Source organism: Lolium rigidum, chromosome 4 (assembly GCF_022539505.1).
Source record: "Lolium rigidum isolate FL_2022 chromosome 4, APGP_CSIRO_Lrig_0.1, whole genome shotgun sequence".
Lineage (NCBI taxonomy): Eukaryota > Viridiplantae > Streptophyta > Magnoliopsida > Poales > Poaceae > Lolium > Lolium rigidum.
This window is the reverse complement of record NC_061511.1, coordinates 212628103-212638633: the sequence shown is the minus strand read 5'-3', so window position 1 is coordinate 212638633 and position 10531 is coordinate 212628103. Positions and strand designations below refer to the sequence as shown.

The 10531-nt window shown below is 47.7% G+C and overlaps 1 protein-coding gene and 1 long non-coding RNA gene across 2 annotated transcripts; both read right to left on the bottom strand.

Moving 5' to 3' along the window:
- Positions 1-1355: 1355 nt before the first annotated feature.
- LOC124705453 lies at positions 1356-2254 on the bottom strand. Its single transcript, XR_007004018.1, has 3 exons — positions 2188-2254; positions 1569-1685; positions 1356-1464 (listed from the first exon to the last, which is right to left on the bottom strand). It is a non-coding gene; the product is annotated as an uncharacterized LOC124705453 (long non-coding RNA).
- Positions 2255-7223: 4969 nt separating this feature from the next.
- LOC124648200 (serine carboxypeptidase-like 50) lies at positions 7224-8594 on the bottom strand. The gene has a single exon (XM_047187996.1). It carries the CDS (start codon positions 8592-8594, stop codon positions 7224-7226), a length of 1371 nt encoding a protein of 456 aa, XP_047043952.1.
- Between the last annotated feature and the right edge of the window lie 1937 nt (positions 8595-10531).

Genomic DNA, 10531 nt, shown 5'->3' with positions numbered 1-10531 from the left:
AATAAAGGTTACTTTGGCTGTAAAAAGAAATCCTCCCACACTTTCTTAAGGACTCCCAGCTTAAATAAAGTCTATGAAAATATAAACTTAGTACAATACTTTTTTGAGAGAGGAGAAAACACCTTTACTTAAGTTGATCCCCTGCATGGTCTAGTAAAAATTTAGGTTGATCTCGCCTAGAAAAGCTTACTTAAATTGACATATTAAAAAAACTTTCCCTTTTATCCGTAATAAGTGGTGAGAACTTAGTATAAAAATTGTACTTACTTAGTACTAAATCTCCGACACTTATTATGAATCAGAGCAAATAGTACAAAGTACTTCAGTTGATTGAGATGCAAGAGGGGTCAGCCAAACGTCCAAAACATACTGCCCCTGAAAGAATGCTCCTGTTTTGTTTTTATAATCTCGTTATGAAAGGTTGTCCTATATATTTTTCGCGGTGTATATTAAGAACAATCGTGTTCATGAGTGTCCAGCTCTGTTGGTTTTCTATTCTTCGACTTCTTCTCAAGCTATCAAACTACGGAGTGTCAGGTTTTCCCTATTATAGCACATAGTTTGTGTAGATTTTACAAATATCTTACGGCATGCACAAATATCAACAAGATTCTCTTGAAAAACTAGACACTAGATTAACAAGCCGTAATGCTTCGTTGTACATACGAATTACTTGTTTTACGGACAAGAAAAAGGGGGAAATAGACTAGTATAACAGATGCTAATTATGAATGAGATTCCCTCATGCAGAAATGGGATTGGGGTTTGCATCGTACGGCGCTTTCAAATTATGAGCGCTACATCACCAAGCATCCATATAAAAACAACTTATGTGTTTTATTGTTTCGACTAGTATTCATAGGTAGGAGTACATGCTTTCAAATGCATTAAGAACACTGCATGCCTTCATGAAGCGGGGGTGCGAGTCTGGGCATGGTACTCCGCTGTTGCTAACCAACACGGGGAGTTCGCACAACGCAATTGGATCTACCGACTATGAGCCTAACACGTCTTGAGCAGTAGCACATGGTTAACAACTGTCTCTCTGAAACCACTTCAAAATAGATATCTGGCTTGCCTTTCCGGATGATTCGCTTGGCCTTATTCGCCTTGAGACCAACAACCCCTGGCCACGAACACCCACGGTATTTGAACATGTCATCAGGTTCTCGGACCCATGCTCTTACCTCTGCAGCGCCTTCTTGATCCTAGACATTGGCATACATTAGTTAAATAAAACAAAGGAGTGACATACACGATAATGATTTATTTTGTGACTCATAAACAAATGCTTGATATGGCATACATCTTCTTCTTCATCATGTTCTTTTTCATAATCCTCTTCCTCTTCCTCTTCCTCTTCCTCTTCCCCTTCCTCGTTTTCTTCTTCTTCTAGATGTTTCTGATACATCTTTCTTGTAACATTTGTATTCGGCTCCTTCACTGGAGGAGTTCCAGCAAGATCTGAGAAGGGACAAACGAGTTGAGCAGAGCTGCAGGGAGGATTAATCTAGAGTATTATATGTTATAGACATACGCGAAAATAGTACTCTAAAGCAAGTGCTAACCAGAAGGACCGCCGAGGACACCTGTAGGAGGATCCACTGCTCCAGTTGGTCCTGATGAAGCTCCATGAGCTGGCTCTCCCATTTTGATTTGTCACACTACCTTTATAATTTACCTACCTAGCTACAATGTATAGGAAAATTGTTCATATATGATACATATACCACAAGATAGAAACTGTATAGTACCACTAAAAATAAGCATTAATAGGTAGTTACGACAGCAAGAAGAAAATACTTCTTCTTTTATTTCAAATAATGCCCTTCGATGTTAAAAACCAAGATTAAAAAAAAAAAACCATGGCCTCATAAACATACGAGGGAGTACATAAAGTTGAAGTCTTAAACTGGACACACAACCCGGTTGTGTTTTTTTCATTAATCCGTGAATTGTGATGTCACGGCTGCCGCTTAATTGTGTTTTACTACTTTTCAGATATACTAGTTTGTCTTGTGGAAGTTCAGTTATCTTCTGGAATCATAGAACATGGCTGGTACCAGTACTCCTAGTGCTTCTTTACAACAGTTTCGGCTCAATAATAGATAGAACAGGCAATTAGGACGGAAAAGGGAAAATCGAAGAAGAGAGAAGGGAGATTAACTAGCGTATCGTCGTAGGTACCTGGATAATTAGCAGAGAAGCACGGCGGCGGCTGAGTGGAGGTGGAAACGGATGGCCGTGGGCGTGTATTTATAGTGTGGGTCACCTTCTAATACTAGTTAGGGTAGATGAATTTTGTTCGGGCTGTGATCGGATCCGATCGATCCAGCCGTTTTATCCGGGCCGCCCGGGTGACCTCCTATACTACCATCGCATACCCCGTCGGTCCCACGTGACAGACTTTTGCCATGGATGGAAAAAGCATATATCTCCACGGCCAGGTACAAGGGCTTCGGTTCATAAGAAAGCTTTTTTTGTGAAACACCGGACAAACGTCATACGTACATGTACTTACTCGTATAAACGTATGCATGTATATCCTACCTCTATGAGCACCTTCAGGAGACTAAGTATAACAAACTGATTCGGTGGATCTTGAGATTGACGAAATCACCTCGAACGCCCTCGCTCGATGAAAACGTCGCCTCCACTAAAAAATATTTCGCCTTTAATAAGACATCAAAGTATCAAACCTATGATTTAAACTCTAGTGCCCTTCTAACCATTCAATCACATGTTGATTCTCTCGATAAGAGAGCTTTGACTGAACCCACGCATAGCCCGCCCGCCCGCGTTCCAGCGTTTGTGCTCGTATTCGTGGTGTTGTGCACACAATTACCTCTATCAATAACAACGATGTTTCTTGTTTCTTTCCGGTATGGCCACTCATTTTTTATAAGAGAGCTTTGAGATTAGTGCTACAAGGTGAAATGTCGAAATCCAAAGTGGGGGCCTAGGAGGGACCTCGTGTGGCCCAGTCCCAGAGATTTTTCCCCCTCCGCCATACATTCTTCAGTTGGCGGCGGTGCATCAGTGTCGACAACCAGTGTGCTAGATACGGGAGGTGATGGCCCACGGCGTGATGCTGAGGGTGTAAGATGGTATGGTATAGTGTTGTTGGGCTAACTCCTAATTTTACCACTAGCACACTTTGCAAATCTACTAGTACTAGGATTAAATCGTTGGTTGTGTTCGTTGGTATGGTTTCAAATATGGTTTTAACGATCTATGGTCTCATCTTTGACGATGATACTACCGATTAAGCTGAAGAAACAAGAACATTTTTTGGGATCTCTCAACCACAAGTAGGATGCTGTGGAGGTGCATCTGGGTAAGTGAACTTGATTACTCCAAGCAATCCTTACTAAACGCTCTCTTGATAGTACATATTTCCTCACGCTCAACACGAGAAAAAAGCTGGAAAATACCATCTCCACGTTCTAACTATTTGAGGGGCGACAAACCGTCTTGTGCCACTATAAAATGTAACTTCGCACTTAGCACATGATCCACTAATAGCATTATCATCAACACAAAAACACTTAGGGAGGAAAATGCCTTTTGAACCCTGAACGTACACAAGTGAAATTATATTTCTTGAACCTTGGGCACATATCTAACATTCTTGTGCAGCATGTTACCACATCTTCAGTCTTGATCATAATATATCCAATGCCCTAATGCGCAAAGGCACACCGTTACATTGATAGACATATCTAAAATCACAAGACTTGCAAGTAGAGAAGAAATTATACATATTTGTTGCATGTTGAGATGCATGATGCTAATTCAAGGACAACTGCAAGCAACATTGGATTTTTTAGTTGAATCCAGAAATACATAAGACATACATAGGCATGAAAGCAATATCAACAAGTAAATACCGATGGTTCGACTACATGTCTTTCTTATATATTTCATTTGCTCTAGAGTTTTCTATTTATTATGTTGATTAGTACCCCTTCTATTTAATTAACTACAATAAAAATGGGCACTGTGTCGACATCAGAACTCGCTACTATATATTAAGCCTACTAAAATAGACATAAACTTGTGTATATAAAAAGACATAAAAAAAATATATTCTTTCCATTCATTTGGATGGCACAAGCTCCCTTTTTTAAATCCGATCTAAGATAATTTTATTACATAAAAAATTGATATGCAATGTCTCTAAACGAAAAGAACTAACACAACTTTCTTTGCAATACGTGCTTTATACTTGTGGATTTGATAATACAATAGCTGAATTTTCCATCACTAAGATCAAAATTATGCACTAACAATATATTATTCTAATAGTGTTGTATTATAATATGGTGAACTTTCATTATATAATAACTAAATTATTTTGTAAAGATTGTATATCCTGAGAGAGAGACAATTATAAACAAATAAAAAAATTCAATGTAAATATGGGAGAATCACGTTTTTGTATAAAACGCGAAGTAATTGGTAATATCTTGTTACAAATTACTTCGCGTTAATTGGTAACAAGGCTTATGTATGTCTTGTGCAATCTGAGCAGCGTACGATGACCTGTAAGGACGGTCTGGTGATAAAGATCTTCTTCGGTGCAGGTCTTGCGCATCTTCTCTTCAGATCCCACCTCAGAATCGGAGCTGCCTGTCTTTACGTGAGAAGTCACCTGTTTGGTATAGGACAGATTGAGCTCCGCGGTGCCGCTTCGGCAAGTATCCCTTGGTGGTTGTTTCTTCGGTGAAGTCAGAGTCGCCGAAGGATGATGATGATGACACTGATGGACAACCTCAACGACGACCATCTCTTTGATGGTGTGCATGCTGCTTGTGTGGGTAGCCAGGGTGGCTGTGGTTTTTTCCATATTTCCCACTAATAAAGTGGCCAATATATGTACTTCTGCTTTATTAATTATGGTTAGTCTTTTGACTTGTTTCAAAAAAAATCATCTACCAAGTTGTTTAGCAAGTACCTTGTTAGCATCTCCACCGACGCGCCCCAAATAGTCACCGACTCTTCTGTATGGAAGACGCCGGCAGTGCATCCCCTATTTGGGAACGCTGTTCCCACACCGGCGCCTCCCATATGACGGTGCTCAAAACTTTTTTACTTTTTATAATATTTTGAAACAACATATCAATCATAGTTTATTCATACTATATTCAATTATTCATATAATCACACAAATAGTACTTAAATTATTCAAACAATCAAACAAATGGAAATTAAATTATTCTTACAATCAAACAAATAGAAATTAAAAATTTCATACAATCCAACAAATAGAAATTAAATCATGCATTGTTGGCGGCTCCTCTCCTCGCCCACAATGCGCAGCTAGATTCACCTGAAGTTGAGCATGAAGACCTGCATCTCGAATTTCTTGGGGTACATGCAGCTAGATTATGCATGTGAAGAAAATCGGTAAATTCTTGGGGTACATGCTCCACCTCACTAAGAGGCCCTTGATAATCAAATGGTTGATCATCATGCACAGGTTTGTCGCAATCGCTCTCAATGATCATGTTGTGCATGATCACACAGTCGTTCATCACCTCCCGCATCTGAGACTCGGACAAAGTGAGAGCAGGGTATCTGACAACGGCGAAATGCTGCTGAATCACCCCAAAAGCACGCTCAACATCCATGTGTGCTGCTTCCTGGCATGTTGCACATAAACGTCCATCTCCGAAGATGGAGGCGTGATTGTCTTCACAAATGTAGCATACGTCGGGTAGATACCATCAGCTAGATAATACCCCTTGTTGTATGCGTGGACATTTACCTCAAAGTTCACGGCAGGAGCTTGACCCTCAGCTAGCCTGGAAAACACCGGAGAGCGTTGCAGCACGTTGATATCATTGTCTGTTTCTGCCATGCCAAAAAATGCATGTCAAATCCAAAGGTCATGGTCTGCCACCACCTCAAAAATGACGTTGCACTCACCAGTATGTTGTTTGTAGATCCCCTGCCAAGCAAAAGGGCAATTCTTCCAGCCCAATGCATATAGTCAATGGTTCCGAGCATCCGAGGAAACCCTCTTGCTGCATTTTTTTTCCAGGATCCGAGTTGTATCATCTTCCCTTGGTGCTCTCAAATAGTCTTTAGCAAACACCACTATGACGGCTCGGCAAAGCCTGTAGAGAGTCTCTGACTCTCTGTACATGTCGACTTCGCCATCTGTAGGTAGTCATTGGTGTATCTGGAGGAGCTCCGTATGCAAGACAGCGCATTGCAGCAGTGTAGTTCTGAATTGAGGTGAAGCCCCACAAACCTATGCAATCTTGATTGGCCATGAAGTAGTCGTCGTACTCCCTAACGACGTAGATAATCTTCAAGAACAGATCCTTGTTCATCCTAAACCGGGCTGAAATTCCTTCAGCAAATGAGTCGCGTCATCGTTGAAGTAGTCGGCGTCAAGCAGCATTGCGTCGGCTTGAAGATATCGGTTGATGTTCCTCCTCTTGCCTGGCTTTGAGCCGTCGTGCCGAGGAATGGCGAAGAAAGGCTGGCGAACGCGCGGGAAGCTCGTCAGAATCAGCAGCTGCTGTTGCCGCCAGACAACCTCCGCGTTCTGCTCCTCCGTGAATAGTTGCACCATCATCTTCTTGTCATTGTCCATCGCGGCAATCCAACAAACACCTTGTAGGCGGGGGTTTGTGCGGCTGTGGCGGCGAGCTCTGTTCCGGGCGAAAAAGCGGCCACCGGTCGAGGGGTGGAGGTCGTGTCGATGGACGACGATTCCTCGACAGTCGGTGGTGTCTGTTGGAAGTAGGGGCGCGACGGTGACGGTGATGGTGGCGATCTAGAGAGGTGGGAGTCGGCTCGGGCGTGGGTAGGAGGTGGAGAAAGCGGTGCGTCTGGTTGCCAGGCGGAGCCCACGCTCATTTTCTGTCGTGCCGGGAGGTGCCAGCGCGCCCGATCCACGCCCTATACGAAGGGGCCGCCATGGATTGCCGGCGATTATATTGAGCTCGAAAACTAGTCGGTATCTTTTGGACGTACCGGTGCAAGCCCAAAATCCACACCGGTCACCGGCCCCCAAAACGCTATCGCTGTGTGCCGGTGAAGATGCTCTTGGCAAGCAACTATTGTTAACAGTTAATAATACAGTAAGAAAAAAGCTACACCGCTAGGATCCGTTCTCTCACTAGATTGACAATGAAAGTCATTACCGATCTCAGAAACAAATGTCATTATTCAACAGTTACATCAGATAGGCACTCGGGACATTGGCATCAACTTGCCGTCTCAATCCGAACGCCGGCCAGCGATCCCAGGCCGCGGCCGCTGTGGCCAAACAGCCCCGTCTGCGTCACCCAGTCCTCGATCATCTCCTGCGCGGCGCGCCCGTTGTCCGCCGGCACGAGGTGCCCGGCGCCGTACACCACGGCGTGCGTGAGCACCCCCGACCGCTGCACGTACCCGGCGAGCTCCTCCACCCCGCCCTCTCCAGGAATCCGCCACACGGCGCGCTCGGCGTCCTGGAACGCGCGCAGCCCGCTCCACCGCAGCTCCTTCAGCCACGCCTCCGTCGGCACCACGCCGATCCGGAGGTCCCGGATGCCCTGGTACAGCAGCACGCGCGTCCGCCCCCGGAGCAGCACCGCCTCCACCTCCGGCTTCACGCTCTTCATCATGTCCTCGTGCATCGCCGCCCTCACCATGCCGTTGCACTCCTCCCACACCACGTCCGGCCGCGCGCCCAGCGCCGCCTTGACCACCGCGCTGTTGACGAACTTCCCGACGGCCGCCGACGCGTACGGCCTCTGCTTGGCGTAGTCGTAGAGCGTGGCGAGCCCCGTCGCGTTCTCCAGCCACGACAGCGCCCTCCCCCTCGCGTCCGACGCCTCCCGCCACCGCGCTGCCTCGGCGAGAGCGACCGCCTCCGCCTGCAGCGCCTCCAGCTCCCGCTTCTGCCGCGCGTTGATGAAGCCCGTGAAGTAGGCCGAGTCGGCGTGCGTGGCCACCTGCGCCACCGGGTGCGTGAGCCCGTTGCCGATAGCGATGCCGAGCAGGTTTATGCGCCGCCCCGCCGGAAGACCTGGGTTCACGGCGAGAATGCGCGACGCCGCCGCGGGGACGTACTTGCCGGCGTAGCTCTCGCCGGTGAGGAAGAACGGGCGCGCGCGGAAGGACGACGGCCTGGCGTCGAAGAAGGACTGCAGCGCGGCTAGGACGTGCTCCGCGATGACGGACTGGTTGGTTGGGATGTGGGCGGGGGAGGGCGCGGCGCTGAAGCCGGTGCCGAGCGGGCTGTCGAGGAAGAGGAGCCCGAAGCGGCGGTTCCAGGCGAAGGGGTTGCGGGAGAGGGAGGCGCCGTCGGGGGTGACGAGGTAGGGGCCGAGCTCGAAGAGGTCGCCCAGCAGGCCGGAGCAGCCCGGGCCGCCCTGCAGCCAGAGGAGCAGCGGCGTGGCAGGTGGTGCGGTGACGGGGTCGGTGGCCTCGTAGAAGGCGTAGAAGAGGGACGCGTTGGTGGCCGGGTCGACGGGGAGGTAGCCGGAGCTGGTCGGCAGCGCCTCCTTCGGGAACACCACCGAGGCTGCGGGCGAGACGGAGGTCGTCGCGAGGAGGAGGACGATGGCGAGCTGAAGAAGTGGCGGAGCCATGGATGGGATCGAATGCTCTGCGTTCGGGTCAGTGACAGTGAGGCTGTTAGTGCGAGCAGAGTGTAGAGGCACGTGACGTGGTTTGGGTCTGCACGCCGGACGTCGTTATGCCGAGTGGTGCCAGTGACTTCGATTAAGCGCAACCAAACTGCGCAATTCTGCTAGTAAGTAATTTTTTAAAAAAAGTGAGCAAGTATAATAAAATACAGTCAGCTGGCTATAAGAGATGAAATATAATAAGTTTGTTTAGTTGTAGGAGAGAGATTAGGAGAGAAGAGGGAAGTGAGCTCTTATCTAATAACGAGCCCTAGCACATGTTCATATGCACATGTTGCACTTAAATCGACACCTACGATCTTGTGCGTCGGTATTTCGCCATCTGCATTTTCTCCCAACCTCCACCAGTGCACAACATGTCTGTTGTTTTGATTTCGTTCGCAATTACGACCCTTTGCTTCTCATAGCCTCGTTAACTATAATGCTCTGTTTGGTTGCAAGGAATTGGGCTTAGAATTGGGGAATCTAGAATTGAGGGCCCAATTCCGCAGTTTGGATGTGCTAGATATTGATCTGTGGAATTGCTGGCCAATTCCAAGCGCAGGCCCGCGCGAGGCAAATTAAGTCGTGCCCCAATTCAGAGCTCCCGACCTCTGTATTGCCTCTGAATCGAGCGACGGGCTCGCTCTCTCCCGAAAAAGTACGAGGCGCGCGCTCCTCCCGTCGCCTTCCTCCGCGTCGCCGGCCGCCGAGTACGTCGCCGGCCCTCTCTCCCTCCGTCCCCACTCCGGCCGCCCTCCTCCGCCCTCCTCCGCCCTCCCTCCCTCTCCCCCGTGGTCCCCTTGCCCCACGGCTCGCCCGGTACGACCCAAACCCTAGGTCCGCCGGTGGTAGAGAGGCGGCGGGCGGCGGACGCGCGGCGGCCTTCTCGCGCGCGGACGAGCGCGGACGAGCTCCGGCTTCCACGGCGCGGACGCGCGGCGGCCTTCTGCGGCGCGGACGAGCGCGGACGAGCTCCGGCTTCCCTGGCGCGGACGAGCTCCGGCTTCCCTCGCGCGGACGAGCTCCGGCTTCCCCGGCGCGGACGAGCGCCGGCCTTCTACGGCGCGGACGAGCGCCGGCCTCGCCGGCGGCCTCCCTGCGTGGACGAGCCCTGCTGTGTTGTGTTGTGTTGTGCACCGCCTGTGTTGTGTTGTGCTCACGCGGATGATGTATTGACTCCAATTTTATTGACTCCAATTTTATTTCGATTTTTGCGAAGTTGAGGAGAACAAGTGCCGAGACCAATTCGTGTTGTTGCGACCAAGGTTCGAAATTCATGTTGAGATATGAACTTGGGCTATGCATATTTGTTGTTCATAATGTTAATGCTTCCATGTTAATATGAATTTGGGCTATGCATATTTAAATTTCAAACTTTGTTTGTGCATTGTAGAATCATCATGTCTCACCAAGAATTGGTTCATTACATTTGTGAAGAGAACAAACGAAGAAAAAGAAAAAGAATAATGCTCACAAAGATGTATTTTGAGGGTGTCTATGGTTGCATTAGCATATGCTAGTACTCGAGAGGTCACCGAGGGACCTAGGTGCCTTCGATGACTTTGAGAAAAAGGTGGCATATAGAAAGTATGTATTGGCAAGAACATACAATGGGACGGAGACAAGATGCTATGATGAGTTGCGTTTAACAAAAAGAAATTTCCATAATCTTTGTGCTATGCCCCAAACTGAAAAGGAGTTGTACAACTTGAGGCATTCTCGTGCTAGAAATGTAGTGGAGAGATGTTTTGGGCTATTGAAGAAAAAATGGGCCATCCTACGTTCTTGTTCTTTCTTTTCCATAGAAGACCAGGTAATACATGTCGGTATGGTTTGTAGATGGTTTGGGTTGTTCAAGAATTGCTAACTATGACATAAATATTTGCAGATTCGAATTA

Coding starts and splice junctions, on each gene's coding strand:
- LOC124648200 (XM_047187996.1), bottom strand. CDS start 8,594: ATGGCTCCGCCACTTCTTCAGCTCGCCATCGTCCTCCTCCTCGCGACG.